At 38.7% G+C, this 25,214-nt stretch overlaps 4 protein-coding genes across 14 annotated transcripts in view; 2 read left to right on the forward strand and 2 right to left on the reverse strand.

The window, feature by feature from the left end:
- The first annotated feature begins 154 nt into the window (after nucleotides 1-154).
- Nucleotides 155-5,988, forward strand: ccdc90b (coiled-coil domain containing 90B). Of its 5 annotated transcripts, none has more exons than XM_047805873.1 (9): nucleotides 155-491; nucleotides 573-692; nucleotides 2,024-2,202; nucleotides 2,282-2,398; nucleotides 4,642-4,683; nucleotides 4,794-4,865; nucleotides 4,969-5,022; nucleotides 5,107-5,221; nucleotides 5,803-5,988. In XM_047805873.1, the coding sequence occupies exons 1-9, from the start codon at nucleotides 389-391 to the stop codon at nucleotides 5,856-5,858; spliced, it is 858 nt and encodes a 285-aa protein (XP_047661829.1). In that variant the 5' UTR covers nucleotides 155-388; the 3' UTR covers nucleotides 5,859-5,988. The 5 variants fall into 5 exon arrangements, with proteins under 5 accessions (XP_047661829.1, XP_047661830.1, XP_026989976.2 ...); XM_047805874.1 differs by having other exon boundaries at nucleotides 2,099-2,202; XM_027134175.2 differs by having other exon boundaries at nucleotides 160-491; nucleotides 2,282-2,383.
- A 482-nt stretch (nucleotides 5,989-6,470) lies between these two features.
- Nucleotides 6,471-17,424, reverse strand: pcf11 (PCF11 cleavage and polyadenylation factor subunit). The gene is made up of 16 exons (XM_027134173.2): nucleotides 17,021-17,424; nucleotides 14,445-14,570; nucleotides 14,007-14,189; nucleotides 13,759-13,911; nucleotides 12,636-13,615; nucleotides 12,345-12,528; nucleotides 11,829-12,063; nucleotides 10,154-11,601; nucleotides 9,980-10,046; nucleotides 9,771-9,884; nucleotides 9,425-9,545; nucleotides 9,162-9,345; nucleotides 8,831-8,986; nucleotides 8,534-8,626; nucleotides 8,409-8,444; nucleotides 6,471-7,434 (listed from the first exon to the last, which is right to left on the reverse strand). The coding sequence occupies exons 1-16, from the start codon at nucleotides 17,186-17,188 to the stop codon at nucleotides 7,255-7,257; spliced, it is 4,428 nt and encodes a 1,475-aa protein (XP_026989974.2). The 5' UTR covers nucleotides 17,189-17,424; the 3' UTR covers nucleotides 6,471-7,254.
- A 4,290-nt stretch (nucleotides 17,425-21,714) lies between these two features.
- ddias (DNA damage-induced apoptosis suppressor) lies at nucleotides 21,715-24,510 on the reverse strand. Its single transcript, XM_027134126.2, has 4 exons — nucleotides 24,293-24,510; nucleotides 23,646-23,807; nucleotides 23,446-23,551; nucleotides 21,715-23,276 (listed from the first exon to the last, which is right to left on the reverse strand). Exons 1-4 carry the CDS (start codon nucleotides 24,406-24,408, stop codon nucleotides 21,762-21,764), a joined length of 1,899 nt encoding a protein of 632 aa, XP_026989927.2. The 5' UTR covers nucleotides 24,409-24,510; the 3' UTR covers nucleotides 21,715-21,761.
- An 88-nt stretch (nucleotides 24,511-24,598) lies between these two features.
- polq (polymerase (DNA directed), theta) overlaps nucleotides 24,599-25,214 on the forward strand; it is a 34,577-nt gene continuing 33,961 nt past the window's right edge. For 5 of the 7 annotated variants that reach the window (XM_047805943.1, XM_027134125.2, XM_047805945.1 and 2 more), the window contains exon 1: nucleotides 24,603-25,026. In XM_047805943.1, the coding sequence (XP_047661899.1) occupies nucleotides 24,968-25,026 (59 nt within the window). In that variant the 5' untranslated portion in view covers nucleotides 24,603-24,967. Of the gene's footprint in view, nucleotides 25,027-25,214 lie in introns of all 7 variants that reach the window. The other 2 variants (XM_047805947.1, XM_047805944.1) reach the window with 2 other exon arrangements.

A 25,214-nucleotide genomic window follows, 5' to 3' on the forward strand; every position in this document is an offset into this window, starting at 1 on the left:
TTTAAGCGTACAATAAATATACAGCCACAAATAGTCACTGTGTGATACCAAAGCTTTCTGTAACAAACAGTGACTATTTTTTGGCTTTCAAAAGAATCGACTCTCCGATACTTTGCGTTTGATAATAAAGAGTCGATTCTTCTGAAAGAAACGATGCTTTTAGACAATGAAGGAAGCATGATGTGAATGATGTGATTTAGAATGAAACCAAAGTGTTCGCTGTAAAATTCTGCTGATGCCTTTTAAGTTATACTTTAGTATCTTTACTTTTTAATATACTTAGTACTTGTTAGAAAAGTGAATATATATTTGTTTTTGTTTTTTTTTTTGTTTTTTTTGTAATTTGCTTTTTTAAACCACATAAATAATCAGATAATATTTTTGAATCATGCATCTGGGATTGTTTTTACTCAGATACTCTGCTGTTCAGATCAGACAGCATGTCGGATCTCTTCACTGGGTCATTCCGACATCCTCCTGCCTTTCTAGAGGTGCAGTACATGTTTTTATCCTTATTTATTCATTTGATTGCTTGTTTGTTTGTTGCTTGAGCTAGCTGTATTTTTAATCAGGGTTCCACGTGACTGCCAGTAGAAGGACGTATGATGTCAGGAAAGTGGAACTGACTCCACTGGAGCAAAGAAAACTGACCTTCGACAGTCATTCTGTGGTCAAAGAGCTGGAATCAAACGGTACAGTGTTGCTTAGATGTTTGTGAACCCCTTAGAAAGTTAGATGTATGACCCAAAGTATTAACAAACCCATGAAAAACCCTGTTAAGCCAGACAAAAATACAGAATATAGTGATGGGGTTTCTGTCATTTCATTTGCTGAGCCAAATGAGTCCTTCATTCATCATCAGTAACACTTTATCATGGTCAGTTCCAGTGAATCCAGAGTCTGTCCTTGGACCCTGTGGCATCACGAGTACTCACACCTAGAGAATTCGAGTCATCTCTGTGAGGTTGGTGGAAAGCGTAAAAACCCCAGAAGATCCCTCACATGGACACATGAGGGCTATAAACTTCACACAGAAAATAACCCAAGCTCAGGATAAAACAGAAGACTCTGGAGCTGTGAGACCAGCAGTTCTACTTGTGCAGTTGTGCTTCATTTTAATACTACTACTACTACCACTACTACTACTACTAATAATAATAATAATAATTTAGTAGTAATATAGTTGTTGAAGCCCCCCTTGAAACTGTGGCTGAGTGGTTAGCATGTTTGTTTTGCATCGCCAGGGCCGGGGGATCGATTTTGTGTGGCGTTTGCATGTTCACCCTTTTATCTGAGGGTATTCTGGCACCCGCTCCAGGGCTTTTCCTGCCTTGTGCCCCGAGGCCTCTGGAAAGACTCCAGGTTCTCTGTGACCACGTGTAGAGTAAGCCGTACCGAACATGTAGCTTCTGTCTAGGGTGACCCTTATGGACTGTAATAATTGCAGGCAGATATCCAGGCCTTTCATAGTTTTTCTGGCAATGGGTTTAGGTTTAATTGGACATCTGTTTTATAGTTCTGTATTAAACATTTACAGCATACACTCTAACCCTGAGTAACCTCCATCGATTGGCCTCGCTCATGGGCCTAGTTCATGGGCCCAGCTGGTGGTACTGGTATTTGAACACAAAACCCTCTAATCAGTAGTCCATCACCTGTCACTAAGCTATCACTTCCAAAAAACCATTAATGATTCCGCCTTAGGGACAAACCTAAAGAGCCTTTTAGAGTTCCTTAAAACCCCCAAGGAGTGTAACATTGTCATTGAGAAGTCATTTAGTGCTGGGTTTTCTTGTGTGAAATTAAATTCAACTCAGGCATTTTTACAGTCAGTCTATCATCTGTTTTACTGGGTCTCTTTTGTTATTATTTTGTGTTGGTATGATGAACTCAAGCTTTCAGTGAAGCAATAATATTAAAAATCGGTATAATATTTAAATTGACTTTTATTGAGAACCCCTCTAGCATGTGCTGATCCAGTTTCTAATGATCTGCTTTTATGATTTCTGTTCAATTGATCCAGAAATAAGGAGAGTTCTGAAGAAGCTGTATGCTAGGTTTGTGTGTTGTTTAACACCACAAGCTCCATTTTGTGTAGGGTTTGAAAAGAAGCAGGCAGAGTTGATTGTCAGTGCGCTGGTCACTCTCACAACAGCCAACATGGACATTGTGTACAGGGACATGGTAACAGGAGCTCATCAGGTAAAGAATCAACCAAGAAAATGGTGTAAATCTACACAAATTACAGTGCAGATTTTCTTCACTGGCATTTCTGTTGCAGGAAATTGCTCTCCAGCAAATTATGGCTCATCTGGATTCCATTAGGAAGGACATGGTTATTCTGGAGAAAAGTGAATTTTCCAACTTGAGATCGGAAAACGCAGTATGTTACTTGCGGGTCTTTTGGAAATAAAATCATTATATAATCAGGTCCATAAATATTGGGACATTGACACAATTCTAACATTTTTGGCTCTATACACCACCACAATGGATTTGAAATGAAACGAACAAGTTGTGCTTTAACTGCAGAGTGTCAGCTTTAATTTGAGGGCATTTACATCCAAATCAGGTGAACGGAGTAGGAATTACAACAGTTTGCATATGTGCCTCCCACTTGTTAAGGGACCAAAAGTAATGGGACAGAATAATAATCATAAATCAAACTTTCACTTTTTTTAATACTTGGTTGCAAATCCTCTACAGTCAATTACAGCCTGAAGTCTGGAACGCATTGACATCACCTGACGCTGTGTTTCATCACTGGTGATGCTCTGCCAGGCCTCTACTGCAACTGTCTTCAGTTCCTGCTTGTTCTTGGGGCATTTCCCCTTCAGCTTTGTCTACAGCCAATCGAATTCAGGTCAGGTGATTCACTTGGCCATTGCATAACATTCCACTTTCTTCTATTAAAAAACTCTTTGGTTTCTTTTGCAGTATGCTTTGGGTCATTGTCCATCTGCACTGTGAAGCGCTGTCTAATGAGTTCTGAAGCATTTGGCTGAATATGAGCAGATAATATTGCCCGAAACACTTCAGAATTCATTCTGCTGCTTTTGTCAGCAGTCACATCATCAATAAATACAAGAGAACCAGTTCCATTGGCAGCCATACATGTCCATGCCAAGACACTACCACCACCATGCTTCACTGATGAGGTGGTATGCTTAGGATCATGAGCAGTTCCTTTCCTTCTCCATACTCTTCTCTTCCCATCACTCTGGTACAAGTTGATCTTGGTCTCATCTGTCCATAGGATGTTGTTCCAGAACTGTGGAGGCTTTTTTAGATGTTGTTTGGCAAACTCTAATCTGGCCTACCTGTTTTTGAGGCTCACAAATGGTTTACATCTTGTGGTGAACCCTCTGTATTCACGCTGGTGAAGTCTTCTCTTGATTGTTGACTTTGACACATATACACCTACCTCCTGGAGAGTGTTCTTGATCTGGCCAACTGTTGTGAAGGGTGTTCACAACAGGACGGCGCTTCACAGTGCAGATGGACAATGACCCAAAGCATACTGCAAAAGCAACCAAAGAGTTTTTTAAGAGAAGAAAGTGGAATGTTATGCAATGGCCAAGTCAATCACCTGACATGAATTCGAATGGATGTAGACAAAGCTGAAGGGGAAATGCCCCAAGAACAAGCAGGAACTGAAGACAGTTGCAGTAGAGGCCTGGCAGAGCATCACCAGGGATGAAACCCAGTGTCTGGTGATGTCTATGCGTTCCAGACTTCAGGCTGTAATTGACTGTAAAGGATTTGCAACCAAGTAATAAAAAAAGTGAAAGGTTGATTTATGATTAATATTCTGTCCCATTACTTTTGGTCCCTGAACAAGTGGGAGGCACATATACAAACTGTTGTAATTCCTACTCTGTTCACCTGATTTGGATGTATTTGAATGCCCTCAAATTAAAGCTGACACTGCAGTTAAAGCACAACTTGTTCGTTTCATTTCAAATCCATTGTGGTGGTGTATAGAGCCAAAAATGTTAGAATTGTGTCGATGTCCCAATATTTATGGACCTGACTGTATATACATTATTGCTTTATATGAAATTGACTGGAGAGGTAGTAGAGTTTTAGACATCAATGTGTATTTTTAAAAAGCCTTATATAGAAGTATAAACAAACAGCCAAAATACATGTGTAGCAGCTTGGAAAACATTTTTCACGTTTTTACGACTTTTACGACGTTGTTATTGTCTTTAAAATACCGGTTAAGTCCATCAGAGAAAAGGGAGGAAAATGCTTATTTAAATATTCTGTCCTGAACTCATTAGACTTCAGTTCATCTCTGTATAGTATGTGTGGTAGCTGTCTAACAACTTAATCACAGTGTGAAAGACAGCTTTACGCTGACTGTTTTTATTATGCTTATTAAACTCTCTCTTTAGCCAATAAGGGATGGATGGGGGCTTGATTCATATCTCTGCCATGTGTGAAAAACTTGTTCTTCCTGAGCTTTGGGTTTTCCCTAAACCTTTAGCTATAAACTTTAGCCTTAGTTTTTTTGGCCTTGATACTCTAGTCCAGAATTCGCTTGAAATCATGCCTTTGGATAATCAGTACCCAAAAGGTTTTTTTTTTTTGTTTTGTTTTGTTTTTGTTTGAGTTAAACTCAATTCTTCTGTTTAGAAAATGAAGACTGAACTTGAGCAGATCAAGAACAGATTGCTTGTGAGTAAAGTCTTTTCTTCCTGAACGAATAATGTAGTTTTTAGACTGATATTTTTCACAACCATTATTAAATTCACATCGATTTTTAACATTGCGTCTTTTGATTGAAGGAGGAGAGTCAAAAAATCAGAGCAGACACAAAGTTGGATATTAATCTTGAGCGAAGTCGAGTAATCGACATGGTAAGTCACCATCTTCGGTTATGTATCCTGGTTTGTTAAAAACATAATTAGAAGCTTGTACCATCTTTATACACAAAATATGAATCCGTTTCAAATGCATCAGTTTACAGAGCATGAGAAAAAACTGATGGAGGTCAGCTCTGAGTTTCACCAAAAGGTAGGTTGTTGTTATTTTAAAAAGTTGCTCATGAAAAGTTATAACTCAGATATTTAGGCTGAAATATCTTTTTGTAATGTTTAGAATGCCGAAATCGAATCCAGTGCAATTGATACCATTAAGAAAATAGATATCGAAGTGGCTTCACTGAAAACACTCCTGGAATCACTGAAGCTCCAGACGATCCGATATCTTGCAGGTACGCCGAGATTAGTCACGTGTCATTTTGAGGTCATAAGTTTACATAGGCCTTGTGGAATGCAAATATTCTAATATATAAATAGATATATATAAATATATTTAAAAAAAAACAAAAGCAGATGATAAAAATTGTATGTTTGAGTTCTAAACTGAATATGCTGTTCCACGTAACACAATTAGTCCACAAGACAATAAATGATCCCGTTTAAAAGTTTCCATACACTTCCTTTTTTAATACCGTGTGGTGTTACCTCGATGATCGACAACTGTTTTTATATTTTGTGAGTCGTTCATGAGTCGAAGGACAACTGAGGGACTCGTACACAACTATTACAAAAGCTGCAAACTCAAGAAGGCAAGATGACACGTTTAGAGCCAGGGGGGTGTAAATATATTATTTTGCACAATGATCTCATTTCTTTTAGTACAAAAAGCTACATATGATAGTTAAGTTTCAGAGAATACAAAATAATTACATTTATTAATAATATTCTGCAGATTGTATGGAAACGTATGACCTCGACTGTGTTACTGAATTTATCAATCACAACATAATATCTCTCTGGGATCTTTCCACAGTGTGCATCTTCTCCTGTTTGGCAGTTGGTCTTGGTGTCTACAGATCATGGAATTAAAATAAATCTCTTTTATGTTATAGTTGATCATGTAAAATGAGTACATTTTGGTAAGCAAAATCTGTTAAATCAACATGTCTTCCTTGTTTTATTTTCCCTGGTGATTTTAATAAAAAATTTCAATAAATTATTGGCAATGAATAAATGTGCAATGATCAGATAATTAGGATTGACGCATACATTTAATTGAAATTAATTGACTCAACAAAGTGATTAGAAACAAATAAAGTACAGGTGTAATTCATATTTGTCTGTAACTATATTAATGTGCCCCTTAGTAACTTTCGAATTCGAACAAATCAGAAGCTATCAAATCATATTGGAACACGTTCATTGGTTCAGATACACAAACATAATGCTGACCACTGACCTGCTCTGAAAGGTGTACATGATATTTACTCTTATTGTAGTTTGCTTTTTAATAATTACAGCTTGAGACCCACCAAAATTGAAGCTCACTCTACATACAAAGGTTTTTTTTGTGTGTTATCAGATGGCTGAATTGTAACAGCCTCCTTAGAAATCGAAAACTAAATACACTACTGTCAGTTTGTTGCCACAATACACAGTGCCAGGTTAAAAGAAAAGAATAAAAGGACTTCATGAGCCAGGTATCATTAACACTAAATTTTATTTAGGATAAACATTTCAAAAAGTACACAAGTAAACACTTGCCACACACAGACACTTTTTTTAAATGATGATTCACTTTATTGAATATTCAGTATGTCAAGCAAACCTCAAATTTCTGCAAAAATTATTTATTTTTTTCCCCGCTTATTAAACTAAACACATTTTTATTAACCATAACCAAAAACATTAGTAAACTCAATGGGCTTGACACGCATGTATTTACACATTTAGATGAAAGATGGGGAGAAAGCTGGATCCATCTTTATCCTTTATAACTGAAACTCTCTGACTTGAAGAAATTTTCTAACGACTAAAATTAGGGATTATAGAACTCTCGACATGTCGTCTGCGAATCTAGTTCTTCATTGCTCTCAAAAGTCTTGATTTCTGTACAAACGTCTCATTAAGAAAAAACGTAAATTCTTGGAGGATTTAAACTGAATGTTTTAGATTTTCAATATTACACAACAAATACCAAAAATATTTCTTTATTTATAAATTAAATTATACACACATTTACCCCCAACATACATATTTTTAAAGTACATTTCACTTGGCATTCACACAGCAAAAAAACACCTGAAAATTGCAGGCAGTTACAAATACAAAAATGTATTTAAATGTATGCATAGCTGAGGACCCTGCCTCAGAGCCATTCTGTATAAAAATAGTTTTACAGAAACTCAAGTAATGACGAGAGAAGGAGGTCTTAAAGCAGCAGCACGGTTTAAAACAGAATTGCACTAATTGTTTGTGACCCTCCTTACGACTCATCCTGAACCTCCTGTTTTACCGTTACAGCCTCTGTGTCTCCTTCAGATGGCTCTTCTTTAATACTGGAGCATGACACCTCACCTTCCCTCTCTTGTTTTAAGAAAACATTTAAAGGGTTTTCTGTGAGCATCTTATTGGGAGATGGGGTGGAATCCACAAAGGAAGATGTCTACAGAGTTTATGTGAGAGAGAGAGAAAAAAAAAGGTGTTTTCAAATAAGAACAAAATACAAAAAGAACTTTGTCTTCTTTACTTCAGCACTGGAGACTGTGTGCAGGTCCACAACAGCTTTTTCACAACCACAAAAACAGTATAGACTGTCTGATTCATATTTTCTATAAGCGACTGAAAGGTATTTTCAGCCAAAAACCTGCCCCTTTCAAGTATATGCCCTACAAGTATTAATGTTACTAATTTGTACGTTTCAAACAAATGCTATTGAATAAAATCTATTTTAGATATTTGACCTTGCTGTCAGTGACCCAGTTTGGTAATTCCATATAAAACCTGCCACCGTTCAACCATAAACTTAGGTAGGGGCACAAATAAAAAATAACTATCACTAAGTTAATCACTAAGATAGCTGTCTAGCTGAAGTCAGTGTTCAGCTCCATGGGGAGTTTTATTCTAGTTTATAGAAGACAGTCCTGATGTGTCTCCTCAACCACAACAGCAAGTCTGTTACAGCACTGGATGTAGGCCTGAATGTGAACTGAGCCAGACAGACTTATTACTGGTTATATTACTAGCTTTATTTGTCTCGGGAAATCAGACACTAATGAGTACATTTAAACCGGGTAAAGTTGACCACTGACTGAAATATGGCCCTAAGACGTGATGCCTTGGGACAAAGTCTCAAAAAGGCTGATTTGATGTTTTCTGTTTTGAATCTTTAAAATTGTAAAATATAATTAAAATATAGATGTCTATTTTTCCCCCTAGTAGTTTCATTTCTTCTTATTTTGCATTGATTTGTCTTTATATGCATTCTCAAAATTACTTCAAAAACTGTATATCATCTCAATATCATCCACTTGGGAATAGGGTTCGACTGATTGACTGGCTCAAATGTTTAAGCATGCCGAATAACAAATATGCAAATTTAATTGACAGTTTTAGCTCATTAAAAGTTGTGACACTTACATTTCTGTAGTCTTCATAACACAAGGGATGGTATGTCTGAAAGTAAAGAGTGAATCATGAGTCTGCCGTCTGCACACAGTATCAGACAAAACCCGGATAATGAACATGTGCGTAGAATCTCGTACCTTTTCATCAACTCTGATGGCATTCTTCAGATGCCATTCCTCCTCGTCTTCTTCCCAGTACATCTCAAACTGCTCTTGGCAGATCTCACAAGACTGGGGGCAGACACAGAATGAGAGAACACATTTAAATGCATTGCAATTGACGTATTTACAGGATTAATCTATGCAGCTGACACTAGTACTGACAATATGATCAAGCTTAGCACAAAATCCAAGAAAGGAACAGAAAATGCAGCAAGAGTTGGAGGGAGGTAGGGGTAAGGGTGTTAGGGTTTCAGCTTTAATATGCATTCTTACTTCATGAACAACATCTGCAGCAGCCTTCACACTTTGGAATTCTCGCTCTTTGGCTGCCTCCTGGTTTTTCTGTACAACCTCCTCGTGTACTTTTTCAAAAAACTGGCTTTTTGCCCTCTCCTCGAGATCAGCAATTTCTTCAAATTCAATCCAGTCCTAAAAACAGAGCAATTTGCTTTAAGTAATGTCAGTGATGTTCGTTCCTATGAACTAAACCGTGCCGGCGTAGAAGTACACAGGTCAGTAAAATCTTAGTGACCCTGCCAAAACAACATTCTATAGGTTTTAAAAAATATATGGCAAATGTACATAAAGTGTATTTTGGGCTTACTGTGAGACTGTAGTACCACCGTCTGTGTGTTACTTTCCTACTGATGTCCTTCTCTGAACGGTTTTGTCTGTAGTGCCAATCCAAGTGATCAGCGTAAATATCCGTCTGAGAAGCAGTAAAGCGCATCCCACAGGAGTAGCACTGGATTCCAGTGTACAGTTTGGTGATGACAATTTCATGTCTCCTGTTAAGTGAGAACCGAATACAGTTTTAAAACTCAGTCAAAATGTAAACCTAAAGACACCTATTTGGAGAACACGTACTGTTTCATGTCGTCTACAACAAAGCCGGTCATGTCGGGGACAGAGTCATCCTCCTCCTGTTCCTCCTCCTCCGGTTCCTCCTCTTCTGGTACACTTTGAGATGGAGTCACAGATGCAGACTCTGAAATGAGCAAGGAACATTTTCTTTATATGTTTACATGTCCAAAATAATCTGATAAACGCAAGATGCGCTAATTTTAGAAAACAGAAATTACATGTTTAATCTTAAACAAAAATATGTTGTGAAAACTCCAGGAATATATGGGTCTATGAATCACTGGATTCTGTCTACATCACAACAGTTTTTATATTTACACACAAATCAACCAAAATTAAAGGTGCCTACCACTGCTTGAATCCGTTTGTGTTCGCTTGATTATTCCAAAGTCTATCAGTTTGGCCATCAAGTCATTAACATCCATTTGGCCCAGGTGACTCTCAGGCTGTACAAACTGGGAACCTGACATTAAAAAAAAAACCAGACATCTCATAAGTCCACTTCTCAAATCACTAACCTATAAGACAAGCCAATAAGTGTGTTCAAAAAAATCTTACCGGGTGGGTTGAAAGGTGCTGGGTTTTGTGGTCCAAAATTCTGAACTGAAGCAGGCATAACAGGCATCTACAAATAAATTAAAATAAATCAATCAGTTTTCATCACAAGCATTAAAGGCCATCCACATTCAACCTTAGAATAGTTTGACTCCAGGCTTAATTTTTGGTACTCACAGGCTGAGGGTGGTTTGCCGGAGCAGCACCAGGAAATGGAGCAACAGGCCCATATGAATTCTGAAATCCCGATGGTGTGGGTTCTGGCACATTAAAGCTGGTCCCCTGTGCGACGTTTTGCTGCACGTGAAACGGCAGAGATTGTCCATCAAATGTATTAGTTGCTCCCATGTTATAATTGTGGGGTGGAACACCTGAATTTAAAATTGGACCCTGATTCTGAGACTGATCAATCATCATCTGCCCTTGTGGTCTATATGAGTTTTGCATGTTTGGAGGTCCACGGTACCGTGGAGTACCCTGTGGAACAGACTCAAATCTGGGCATGCCAGAGGGCTGTCCTTCAAATCTCATAGGTGCTGGTTGTGCAGAATTGTCAAAGCGCATCAGGCCTGACTGATTGCCTGGCCCTTCATGTCTCCTTGGTCCCTCGTAATTTACTATCCCAGAAGGAAACCTCATTGGGCCATCAAATCCTCCAGGAGGGCCTTGTGGCATATGGGGATTATCAAACCTGGCAGGGCCATCAAATCTATTTGACTGCATCGAGCTGCTGTAACGCATGGGTCCTGGGCCATCAAATCTTCCAGGTCCTTGATGTCCCAACGGACCATCAAAACGACCCGGCCCTTCAAATCGGCCATGAGGCTCTGTGAACCTCATTGGTCCATGTGGTACTGACTGGTTATCATATCTTCCAGGCCCTTTCAACAATGGGGGTCTTTCAAACCTATGTGGTCCAGGACCATCATATCGGCCATGCCCCTCAAACCTAGCTGGACCATGAGCACCAGGCCCATCGTATCTCCCTGGACCGGTATTTCCCTCATATCTCGCAGGAGGATGAGGTCTGGGTGGACCCTCTGAACGTGTCTGTCCCATAAGGCCATGTGATCCTTCAAACTGAGAATGGGAACTCATATGGCCATCAAATCGTGCTGGGACATTTGCACCCTCATGTCTTGTCATATTCACCTGTGTATTAGTTGCATCAGAAGCATGAGGTGGTGTTTGGCCAGGAGATTCATTAAGGTTTCGGACAACTCTTCCTGGTCCTGGCAGCATTTCATGCCTTGAAGGAGCATCTATACCAAGTGGGGCATCACTGTCTGGACCTGCATCAGAGTGAACACTGTTAGGACTTTCGAACCTTGGACTGATATCTCCATCCTCAAGTTGATCCATATCCATGGATATAGCTGATCCTTCAAATGGCAGACTTGAAGATTTCACAGTGTTTACATCACAACCAGCTGGACTCGGGGAATTTCTAAAAGGGGGTCCTGTTTGAGATGATAGCCTGTCATTTCTTCTAGGGTCATCAGGCCCTGAGAATGTTTTAAAGGCTTCAATTCCCTTTTTGAGTGCATCTGAGGTGAATGGATCCTCATGCTCTTGTTGAGGCCTATGGAGTTGCACAATCTCTCTCAAAGGTGAGCTCTGGTGTACTGTAAGGGCCAGAAAACAAAAGTTAAACATTAATAACAAACACCCTGCAATGTCACACACACAACTGAGACACAAACATTATTACACACAGATTCAAAATGTAAAATCATTCAAAAGAATTTGACGTCTAGTGAGGAGTTGTTTTTGGCAAAATGCTAGAATCATTACATCTAACCCACTAAGACACAGTATACATAGTGTTCTATATGAAAACATTGTATAGTACCTGGGCGTTGCAGCTGTGTTCTTTTCAGCTTTGATTTGTGCTCCAAGTAAGAGAGCTCAGCATCAGACATATGTCCAGGAGGTTTCTTTTTTGTGGATGCATCATCATCATTCGGTCCCTCCCAAGAATCAGAGCGCTGTTTTTCTTCTTGATACTGAAATATTTGTTTTATTTGATGAGCCACATTAAGAAAGTCTTCCTGGGTTAACTCTCCCTTAGCCAGTCGCTGGTGAGCCTAGAAGATGACATACAAGAGTTGCTGCTGAATAATGTGAAGGAGTACAAAAGCTGTACTATGATTTAAATGTGATCAGGAAGCAGGGGTACATTTAGTGTGTCAGCAGAAAGAAACAGAAATCTTACATTACCCTCAACAAACTAATATGGTCACATGTAAAGCAATTCAAAACAAATAAATATATATATGGAAAACTTTAATAATGACCTTTAACTATTTCAACTAACATTTATTTTCCTATTTAAAATAAATTAGCAAACTTGATTGTTCTGTTATACCTTCCGTAAAAGATCTCTCTTGCTAGCAGAATGAAGCGCGACTGGAATCTGTAAATTGGCATCGACACTCAGACGATGTTGTTTCAGTGTCCGTGGGGTCGGAGGTCTCTGATAGCTGTTCCATGCTTTATGCCTTTGTGGCCCAGGTTTGCCGTGCGAGAGATCTGGGTCAGGCTGTTTAAGACTGTAAATGAAAAGAAGAAAAACTACTTTAATTGTGCTGTTACAAAAGTCATACAAAACTCATGTCATTAAAAAAAAAAAGTAGGGTGGGGTCATGACACTGCTTACGGTTTATTTTCTTCCCACCCACTCCTCCATCTCTTCAAGTCTTTAGCACTTTTATGCTCTACAGATGATGCTCTCAGTGGCTGGACATCTTTGTGCTCAGAAGTTCTATCTTCCAGTGGTCTTTTCAACCGCCTCAGTTCAGAAACTGTCTTCTTTGGTGTAATCCGATCTTCCCTAACAACTGCTTGAGTTTCGACTTCGTTATGTTTGCTTAACTGCCTAGTTTTTCCTGATTTTGGAGGTGGAGTGATGCTCCTTGTTCTTCTCTTTGGAGACCGCCTCTCTTTTCGTTTAGGAGAATGCTGAGGCGGCGAACGAGATCTGGACCGAGACCGTTTCCTGATATTGGTTTTACTGACTTTAATATCTTGCTTTGGAAAAGCATCAAATCGTTCATGTTTATTCAGAGACCCATTTAGTAACTTGCTTCTGGAGATGGTGGATCTCTGTGGGTCGGTGCCTTTGCCAACAACTTCCCGTTCTTTCCTCTCTACGCCTCTTTTCTTTTCTTTGACTTCTTCCTCTTTCGGATCCGTCTTTTCATGCATCTGCTTTCGCAACCTTGGGTCCTTTTTATTAACATCTAATGTCTTCGGGTGCTCAAGCTCAGTGTCTTTGCTTTTATGAAGGACTCCTTTGCTTAATGGTGACACAGACTTGGATTTTGCTTTTTCATCGGTTGCAGAGGGATCTTTTTTTGGTATTCTCATTAGCTTACTGGGCCTTTCTAGGGGTACATGAACTCTCTTTTCAGGTGCAATGATAACAGTTGGTGTGACCTGGCTCTCCTTCTTGAATGCTCCTTGCTCCTTTGTATTTAAGGATGGGGCGGAAGCTCTGTTTAATCTAGGATCTCTATTTGGTGGTTTGTCTACTTGTGGTGGATGCCATGACTTGTGATGTGTGGGAGCTGGCTGACTCACAGATGGTGGATCAAACTGTCCCGAACCACTGGTGGGTGGGTGGTTTGTACTGGCCGCCTTGAGAAAAGAGACAAATACTTCAATGTAGAGATTTATAATTATGGGCAGTTTAGTTCAAAACAATGCTATTCCCCCATTTGCAGGCTGGAATGGTTTTTCAAAGTACAGGCATGAAAATTCTGATTCAACACAAGGCTTACCAGTTGTGCTTTTGTTTGTTCAAGTTCAAGCTCTATCTTCTTCTGCTGAAGTTCTAACAATTGTTTTTGCTTGGCAAGCAACTGCTGTCTTATTATTTGTTCCTCCTCCAAGTTCTTCTCACTGACTGGTGGATGAGAAGCTACTTCTTCAGTCTACACAAAGAGAGAGACATTATGGTTAACTGCTTTTCTTTCCTAGATTGAAAACTGAAGAACCAAGTTTCTGTTCTCTCATTCCACATGCTTACCGGCTTTAAAAATTTGGGGTTGACATGAATACTGGCGTTTACATTTGGTGGTAAAGGCTTAATGGGCCAAGCAGGATCTACTGAGTTCACACGAACATCCAAAGCATAGAGTTTCTTCAAGGGAAAAATCTCGTCCCATGTGGAACGCAATTTGAAGAGACATTTTCTAGTGTTTTCATCCACCTAAAGCAAGGCAGAAGAAAGAAGTACTCTGACATCTGTTTTTTTAGTAGCTATATAAATCTCTGTCCTAAAATGATTAATTCTGACTTAATCTTTCCAGCAGTAAGACGTTTGCAAACCTATGACCACCACCATACCATCACAAGTTAAGAAAATATAACTGTACAGAAAACATCTATAAATATACAAAATGGAAGCACTAGACGCTTAATGTTCAGCAACATCATAAGAAGCAATAAGTGGAAAATTAAGTACCTTCTCAAAAACACATATAAAGGATGTGATTAGGTTTTTAGAAAACACTTCAAGGTACTGTCCGCCAACATTCTTCACTATGGAATCCACTAAGTACAAAACAGGAAGCTTCTCAGCTGGAGGCGCCTACAGCGATAGAAAACTCACAAGTTTAGTACACAACATGACAAACGGTCAATTACAGTGTGATATTAGCTTGTGTCCTTTGGTGTTTAAAAAGGGGAAAAGTTGATGAGGAAAAAAAACATGTCCCTCCAGCTTCCCAAAAATGCATTTCATGGAAAAAAATAAAAGTTTTCTTCCAATTGTTCCAGCCCTTGGTTGATAAGGAAAAACAAAATGTAGGGGGCTGAAAAAAGAATACTTGCATGGATATGGTCATTCAAAACACCATATACGTATTCTGGAAACACAGGGGAAATAAAAGTTGTACTCCTCTTCCAGGAAAAAAAAAAAAGGCTCCAATGACGAATCTTCAGTGCAGACATTCCGGGGCAAAAAGATATGCAATAGTCCATATTTTTTATTAGTTATTTGTTAGAGTCATCATTTGAGAAACATTTTGTCTGCTGCTTTTAAAGTCTTATGAAGGAAAAAAAAAAAAAGGGATACAGTCTTATTTTATTTTAATATTTCTGCAATTGACCATTCACCTTTTGACGCATCAAATAAAAGATTAAAAGTTGGCTTAAAAAAAGGGAGAAAAAAAAAATCCACTGCACTTTTAACCAAAGGTTGTTTGGAGTTTGTCCTTTAAAGTAGGGTTGGGTTTGTCTTAGAATTTTTTGCCCTTCTTCCCAGGGCTACATGGCTGGCAACTTTGTTTAAAGGATAATTAACATTTGGTTATATTATGGAGTTACTATGCAAAGACACTGTACACATTTGAAGCAATGTTTGATTGAAAGACCATTTCACACAAACAAACTCAAAAGAATAGGCAGATGTTCCCACAAAAAATTACACTGGTAAAGAAAGACAAAAGCATATTTCATATAGTTTATTGTCACATTTGTGTAGCATTTATTAACAATGAAAAAAATCAAGAGAAAAATTACTCAGAAATCTAAACACGCCATGAACCCTTTATTAGTTAGTAAATACAAAAATAGCAAGGAGCTCGTTTTCACGGACCACCAAAATTACGACCATAGGACTATGGCATAACAGCTATCATGAGCATGATGACGATTATGGCAAAACTTACATTTACAGCGGTAGTTACAGTGCAACTTTTGTTCCCTCCTAAAGTAAATTTACCTCACACCTCTGCTCATCTCTACCCGGTTTAGTACCTAATATCACTAATAACTGGTTATTGTGCAGTGCTAAGCATAATCCAGATGACTAAAGCAATGACAATATCAACCACAAATCCACTTTAATTAAGAGAAGACAGACTGGCAGACTGACTGTATGGGCCTAGCAGCTGCCAACTGCTATATAACCAACACTGTCAGTTTTCTGGCAGACAATGGGAACAAAGTCACAAATTAGATCACCATGTATTAAGGATAAATCTTTTTTTTTTTTAGACTTTAGGATACAATAAAAAAATTAGGGTTTGTTTTTGATATTTATCTTTCTGGCTCCAATAACTTCTAGATCAGTGAGCAGTTTTTCCATAGTAACAAAATACCAACGGCTATTAAAAGAAACTCTTAATCATTTATAATAAAGGATTAAACACTTTTTTGCAGCCAAACCTTTTAACTGTAGAATAAACTGTATGAGCTCCCAGACCTTATTATTATTATTATTTATAATCCAGCTTTGTTTTTTAGGGGGGACTAAATCCATTTAGTTGACGTGACCAGTCGAACAGATGAAGATCTCAAGACCTCAATACACACCCTTGAGTATCTCCAACATGTGGTGAATATTTGTATAAATCTAACATGCAAAACTGACTGAAACCAGTTAACAATTTACATCTCAAACATGACCGTTGCGTAGAACTGAATTTTTCTGTTTTCTTCTTTTAAAGATAAAATCATCTATATAAAAAAAATATACTGTATCTCGGATAAACCTTTAAGTTTATTAAAGCAGTTATATTTATTAGAGCCGTAAAGATAAACATTAAAAAAACGCGTTCATTCTTTATGTTTAGCCAAATTAGCCATCGTGTGTTTAAATAAATAAGTGGCACAGATATTGAACTCACAGTGTGGAATCTACGAGATGATATCAAACGACACTGCAGTGTTTATTGAGATTTTGTACAATATGGGTCGTTAAAACTAAAAAAATCTAAAGTTTAAAAACTAGCTTATTAGCTATCGATCGAATCAGTAAAATAAAGGTATCTAACGTTCACTAGGCAACACAAAGCAAAACAGACGGTCAGAATTCGGCTCTGCGACAAAGCTGTAAACATCTCTTTAAATAAATAAGTGTAGATAAATAAATGTTGAATTTAACGACAGTTACATGTACAAAATGCTCTGGTGTATTAAGGCCTTAACACGCTCGCGCATGCTGACTCTGCACATGCGCGTGCTGCTGTATTCACGAGGACAATATGGCTGCTACGTGACAAAACAAAACAAAAAAAAGCTATTTTTCATAAAAACCTTGGCAATTTGTGCTTCAATTATAGCGACGATGTCCTCGGCGAACTGCAGATTCTCTTCAGCGAGGATGGTCAGCATGTTGATGTGCGGTTTGCTGTTGAAAGTCAAGTCTTCCAGAGACGACTGATACTCCCGACAGGCGTCGTCTCTCGCCGCGTCGGCCGACATCTTTAAGTCGTGTTTTCTAACCTAAAGCGGTTTGGACCGAATTTTTTAATTAATATAAAAGCACAAAATTCGGTACAGTCCGTTTACATATTCTTCATCCTGTTTATTTCGTTCTCCGAAAGCCTTTTCTTGAACAGAAGCTCTCACGTTTTTCCTTCTCTTCACTTTCAGCTCGTTAGAATCAGACGCTAGAAAATGTCCGTCCTCCTTCAACGGTTGTTTGCGTCATAGGAATCACACGTCACCGCGTTCTGATTGGCTTACGTCCTTAGCCTTCCGGTTTGCGTTTGAAACAAGTAACCAATCAGTGTCGTGCCTTCCTTGCACACGGTTCTTTCCTCTGGATCACACGTGACCTTTCTGACCTTTGTTGTTCACTCTGTTAACGCGCGCTGATCGTCAGGTGTGCGCGCGCACGCGTGTGCTGTCACCTGCTATACTGACTGTTGAACAAATTAAAAGTTTGCGAAAAGATTTTGTAGTCATTATGAAAAAAGGTACAATGGTATAATTATACTAATGTTAAAAACAGACACACCAACGTCCACTTTATTAGGAACACCTATACACACGTACATTTGTGCAGCTATCTAATCAGTCTAATGCAGATACAAGTCAAGAGCTTCGGCTAATATTCACATCAAACATTAGAATGAAGAAAATTATGTGATCTGTGTGGCCTTTGAGCGTGTGGTAGACTAGTGGTTAAGGTGTTGGGCTACTAATCGTAAGGTTGTGAGTTCAAGCTCAGGTCCACATATGCCACTTTTCCACAGAGGCAGTTTGAGTGCTGGTTCAGAGCCTAATTTAAAATCAGTTATTTCTTTTTTGCCACCCAAAGCACAGTCTCTGAACCAAGAAAAGTGGTACTTAAGTAGTAACAAAACGTTGCTACAAAAGTTAGTGCAATTTTTATGTCATTTTAAATCAGGATTGGCTGAGTTTGGATGCCAGTGTAGGTTTGCAAAGCCATGCGCATTAACAGTAAAGCAACATCCGCCATTGTTGATGTTGTGTTTGCCACCGCTGCGCTAATGTTGCTGTATAACGTATACAGTGACATAAGACTTGGCTCTGTGATGGCTCTCTAGCCGATGGAAAGGCAAACCGATTCTTAGAAAACATGCCAACTTTAAACCAGCACCAGCACTAGCTCTGAACCAGCACCCGGTTATTTCTGGTGGAAAGGGAACACAAGCGGCCACTGTTGGGCCCCTGAGTAAGGCCCTTAACCCTCAATTGCTCAGTTGTATAAACATGAGATAATGTATGTCACTCTGGATAAGGGCATCTGCTAAATGCTGTAAATGTAAATGTATTTGTGACATGCGTGTTGGCACCTGAAGGGCTGCTTTGAGTATTTTATAAATTGCTGCTCTGGAATATTTTAGTCTCTTAAGATTACATTGAATGGTACAAAATACAGTGAGTGAGTGACAGTTCTGTGGGTGCAAATGCTTTATTGTTAAGAGAGGTCAGGTGAAAATGGCCAGATTGTTTCTGCCTGAAAGAATACAGTAACTGAAATAATGACTCTTATCAGCTGTGTAAATCAGAAAAGCATCCCAACAGGCACACAGCATCAAACTTTGAGCTAAATGAGCTACAACAGCCCAATACCATCACCTATCTTTAACTATCTAGTTTCTAACACTTGAGTTAGAACTTGAATTAGAACGGGGGCATAGAAGCCTTTATTATTGCCACATATACATTACAGCACAGTGGAATTCTTTTCTTCACATACCCCAACTGAAGAGGTTGGGGTCAGAGTGCAGGGGCAGCTATGATGCAGCGCCCCTGGAGCAGGAAGGGTTGAGGGCCTTGCTCAAGGGCCCAGGAGTGGCAACTTGGCCTTGAACCCCGATCCTCCGATCCACTGCCCCAAAAGGGTTTTTCGCATATCCCAGGCTATTATGAGCCTGGGGTCAGAGCACAGGGTCAGCTATCTTGCAGCACCCCAGGAGCAGGTGAGGTTAAGGGCCTTGTCAAGGACTCAACGTAGATGTCTCAGCAGCTTGTGGGCTTGAATCCCGAACCTGCTTATATTCATATCAAATTATTTCCTGATCTCTCCCATTAACAAGGCTCTGAAAAGAACTTCAGAGGTTGTGTTACTAATGTTTCAAAATAGATCAACAATTACAGCAGTTACTGGTACATTTAAATGACTCATCCTGTTATGTCTTACAAGGACATCTCATGCCTCACTGCTTCAAGCTCATAGCCTGCACACTGGGACTAACCATGAGCGATACTTACTAACTTTTTAACAGCAGAATAATATTAATCATTTTTAATCATTACAGCAAAATATATATATATTTTTTTAAATAAGACACTTCTCTTAAACCTATTATGAAGTAGCTTCCATGGTATGGAAATTGTTTTATTGTCAAAATCTGCATTGCATCAAACTTGTACATTATACAAAAAAGTGGATTTTGTTTTAAGATAGTAATCCATGGGCTATAGTATAGCCGCTATACCCAGTGATTCTACTTAAATCTATACACTACATATATACTTTATGCTTTAATAAAATTCAGCTCAACATTCCCCAGGTGTCATTGCACATAGTGTTGAAGACTTACATTACTTTAGCAAAGGCATTAGCAAAATTTTAACACTAGTGATTAAACTTAATTGCATAATAACCAACGAATTGAATTTTGCTTCTCTCAAGTTGATATTCACTTTTAAATAAACAACAAATCTGAAATCAACAGGGGACTTTACTGAAATACGAATAACTCAGAAACTTTACAAAAAAATTGAATAAAATAATTATTTATGGGTCTGACCTAGGAAAAATGACACAATCACTGAGTATATTTTCACTATATATGGCATACATACACAGTATTGTTCAAAATAATAGCAGTACAATGCGACTAACCAGAATAATCAAGGTTTTTAGTATATTTTTTTATTTCTATGTAGCAAACAAGTTACCAGTAGGTGCAGTAGATTGTCAGAAAACAAACAAGACCCAGCATTCATGACATGCACGCTCTTAAGGCTGTGTAACTGGGCAATTAGTTGAAAGGGGTGTGTTCAAAAAAATAGCAGTGTCTGCCGTTGACTGTACAAACTCAAAACTATTTTGTACAAATGTTTTTGTTTCTAGGATTTAGCAATCCTGTGAATCACTAAACTAATATTTAGTTGTATGACCACAGTTTTATAAAACTGCTTCACATCTGTGTGGCATGGAGTCAACCAACTTGTGGCACTTCTCAGCTGTTATTCCACTCCATGATTCTTTAACAACATTGCACAATTCATTTACATTTCTTGGTTTTGCTTCAGAAACAGCATTTTTTATATCACCCCACAAGTTCTTGATTGGATTAAAGTTTGGGGATTGGGCTGGCCACTCCATAACATTAATTTTGTTGGTTTGGAACCAAGATTTTGCTCATTTACTAGTGTGTTTGGGGTCATTGTCTTGTTGAAACAACCATTTCAAGGGCATGTGCTCTTCAGCATAAGGCAACATGACCTCTTCAAGTATTTTGACCTATGCAAACTGATCCATCATCCCTGGTATGCGATAAATAGGTCAAACACCTTAGTAGGAGAAACATGTCCATATCATGATGCTCGCACCACCATGCTTCACTGTCTTCACTGTGTACTGTGGCTTGAATTCAGAGTTTGGGGGTCGTCTCACAAACTGTCTGTGGCCTTTGGACCCAAAAAGAACAATTTTACTCTCATCAGTCCACAAAATGTTCCTCCATTTCTCTTTAGGCCAGTTGATGTGTTCTTTGGCAAATTGTAACCTCTTCTGCACATGCCTTTTTGCGGAGGATTCTTGAAAATAGATTAGCTTCACACAGACATCTAACTGTCACAGTACTTACAGGTAACTCCAGACTGTCTTTGATTGTCCTGGAGCTGATCATTAGCTGAGCCTTTGCCATTCTGGTCATTCGTCAATCCATTTTGATGGTTGTCTTCCATTTTCTTCCACGTCTCTCTGGTTTTGCTCTCCATTTTAAGGCATTGGCGATCATTTTTGCTGAACAGCCTTTATAGGTTTTCCCCTCTCCAATCAACTTTTTAATCAAAGTATGCTGTTCTTCTGAACAATGTCTTGAACGACCTATTTTCCTCAGGCTTTCAAATGCATGTTCAATAAGTGCTGGCTCCATCCTTAAATAGGGCCCAGCTGATTCACACCTGTTTTTTCACTAAATTGATGACCTCAGTGATTGAATGCCACGCTGCTATTTTTTTGAACACACCCCTTACAACTAATTGCCCAATTGCACAGTCTTAAGAGCGTGCATATCATGAATGCTGGGTCTTGTTTGTTTTCTGAGAATCTACTGCACCTACTGGTAACTTGTTTGCCATGTAGCAATAAAAAATATACTAAAAACCTGGATAATTCTGGTCGGTCACATTGTACTGCTATTATTTTGAACAATACTGTATACATAATCTGTTACAAATCAATATGACATAATAAAAGTATTATAACCTTAAAGTCTCTTCAATAATATTGGTCATGCTCATACACACAAAAAGATGCATTTATTAGATTTCAGAATTATTAAATAACTCAGAATGAAGGATCAAAAAGGTCTCTGGAGCAGTCATTAAGGGTGGTGGGTAGAGCAGATTCTCCAGGTGTGTGTTTCACATCCACTTTTGACTCAGAGCCACCTGCTGAACTTTCAGAAGTTTTGAGAGCAGAATCAGAAAAGTGAGTTTGATTAAATTTAGATTTATCCAGCTGCAACCCTTGTCGGTTATTAGTGTTGTTTTGCAGAACTCTAATAAGGCTTGTTCGAGTCCTACTCTTCTTAGACCAATGCAGACCTGACCATTTTTTGCTGAGTTTATGGGGCTTTCTATAGGTGCACTGAATGGATGAATCCACAATAGGAGTTGACTGTAAAGAAGGAGCAAATTGGAAACTCGAAATATCAGGCTCAGAAAATTTGATATCGACCAGACTTTCTTGGTCTTGCTTTCTTGGATCAGTGTTAGAGAAGGAGTTCTCAGACACATCTGAAATGTTCATGCTGCTTTGGTGAAATAGGTCTGCTGAACAATTATAGGCATCCTTAAAGTCAGCTGACTGATTTTCTTGCAGGAGAACAGGAGTACCTCCATTTCTGTTTGAGACCAAATGCTTAAGGTCACAGCTCAACCTCTTAGAAACGCAAGGGGGTTTTGTCGTATGTTTAGACACTGAGAGCAATTTTCGCTTTCTATTCTTTCTTCCTGTTCCCCGGTCATCATTGGTAACCTCACGCAATGCCGTGAGAACAGTACGGGAAGAGTCCAGTGATTGGACTATTGAGATATCAGTAGGAATTGTGTTGTTTTCTAAGACGACACTGTTTTCAGTGATGGCTCGAGCTCTTTCACTGATGGAACCGAGTACTTTCCGGTTACCAATCTGCAGCTCTGTGCTGACAAAATCTCTTAAGGATTCTGACAACGGTGCATCATCTAAAGCAAAACTGGTGTGATTGAAAAGCGTCTCTTCAGGAATAGATGCATTTATTGGGCCGAGAAAGTCTTTTGAAGCCCACTGATTTAAGTGTTTTGATGCATGATCACAGGGGTTGGTTTTTATAGGGGATATAAATGAGGCATTAAACAGACACCTATGAGAGGTAGAGAGTCTGTTATGCACTGTTTGTTTTGATTCAGAAAGATTGAGGGGATAGAAATTAGAACTTTGCATTGTTCCCCCTTCCACTGAAACCTCCTTTAAAGAACTTCCTCTTGTTTCCTCTGGAGAGAAGCATAATTCTAGGTTTGACACTGAATGCCATGGAGGTGGAAGTGTGAAGCTGTCATTGCTGCTTACAGAGCACGGGTCCTGGCACAAAGGCAGAGTTTGCTCAAAGATGCTTACCAGAGAGTCTTTCTGCTGAAACTGACCACCAGCTTCTATAGAACAGTCTGACCGAGCATTTGCCTGCATAAGGCTTTGCAAGTATGCAAAAACAGTGACACCAAGAAAAGCTCCATGAGGAGGAATGACTTGACAGGCCACAAACTGCATGGATTCAGCAGCATGTTGACCAAGTAAACAGCGTTCTGCATCCCTGCCAGCAAGCTGAAAAAGAAAAAAATATAACAATTGACTAAAATAAACCAAGATCTTGTTTTGACCCCCCAATGTTAGTCAAAAACGATCTGATCCCGATCAGTCACAGGAGATATAAACGGGGCTGTTTCGTACCTAAAATACAAGAGTAAAGAAAATACAGAATAGACAAACATACCTTAAATCCGAAAACTAAACATTTTCCAATGAAGCAATCCTCCACGGCTTTGATTAGTAGTTGTTGTAAACTCTGTGGGCCTTCAAACTTTTCTGACTCTAAAAATCTGAAAAATGAAAGCACAAAGAAAAGTGGAAAATAAAACACATTGGGAATTGTGTACATCCTGTGAATTTAAAAAGAACATTTAGAAATTGTACCTCTGTAAACCACCAGCTGTAACACCAAAAAAGGGATTCAGACAACCTCCAAAAACTGTCACTCCAAACAGACTTGTATCCCGAGACACTTTTAGTGACAGTCTGAATCTATAGTCCACATTTTGTGTATCACATGTGAAGCCACACTTGTGACACTGACTTCTATAAGAGATACACAGTTGATAGATAGATAGATAGATAGATAGATAGACATACAGATAGAGAAAGAAATAGACAGATAGAGAAAGAAACAGACAAATAGACAGATAGATAGAGACAGACAAATAGACAGACAGACAGATAGATAGATAGATAGATAGATAGATAGATAGACATACAGATAGAGAAAGAAATAGACAGATAGAGAAAGAAACAGACAAATAAACAGATAGACAGATAGATAGACAGACAGACAAATAAACAGACAGACAGATAGACAGAGACAAATAAACAGACAGACAGACAGACAGACAGAGAGAGAGACAGACAGACAGAGAGAGAGAGACAGACAGACAGACAGACAGATAGACAGAGAGACAAAATACTTTCAGAATTCAGAACTAAATACATAACTGACATGAAACATGAATTGTTTGTGAGGAATGAGGCTAAACGCACTAGTTTAGCTACGCTACAGGGACATTTACCTTAAATTAGACTCCTCTGTTAATCTGGACAGACAGAATTTACAGCACGGATAAACAAAGCGAGTGTCCTGCAGTGAGATCACAGTACAGCTGAGAAGAACTCTTTTAGTGTTCATAAATACACCGAGGACCAAACACAATATACAGAACTACATCACTACAGAAACACGGAACACAGAACTGATGAATAAAAACAGGAAACGGGAGAGTGCTCTGTTTTTGGTGGTAGCGTTAGCGCCACCTACTGACTTGGAGAGAGGGAGCGAGAGAGAGAGAGAGAGAGAGAGAGAGAGAGAGAGAGAGAGAGAGAGAATCCGGAAACTTTCATACAGAGCGCGCGTACCAACCCGGACAAATACGGTGAAACACCGCGGTTGTTTAAAAAGAAATCTTTGTTTGTTTTTATTTACAGTTGATGAGTTAAAACAAGGGTTTGATTTTAACACAAACACGCTTTTGACTGAATGTAAACAAGGTTCAATATTTACTCATTCTGAAAGAGTGTGTCTAACATGAAAATAATTGTGATAAAGGATGAACAATCTAACTTTATTTCCATCTCGTAAACACCTGAAAATGCGGAATTAAGAAAAACTATTTTTTAATCTTAACTGAACATTTGGCGTTTCTCAGTCACTGGAGAAGCATTTCATGTTTTAACTGACAGTCTGTGTGATGAATTGTTCATCAAGGACCTTTTACCTTGGACAGCATCCTATAACAAAGAAAAATGGGTAAGAAACACAACAATTATCCAGGATTTTACTTTTAGATGCTTTCATTTGATTGACAGACAATTCTGATCACAAGCCACAGACCCATTTAACTGTCAAATAAATTCCAGAAAGCCCCATAATCAGTATTTCATGAATATTAATTGAATGTGTGCAATAATATTTTTACACTTTACTATTTATTATTA

The sequence above is a fragment of the Tachysurus fulvidraco genome, chromosome 21 (genome assembly GCF_022655615.1).
Source record: "Tachysurus fulvidraco isolate hzauxx_2018 chromosome 21, HZAU_PFXX_2.0, whole genome shotgun sequence".
NCBI lineage: Eukaryota > Metazoa > Chordata > Actinopteri > Siluriformes > Bagridae > Tachysurus > Tachysurus fulvidraco.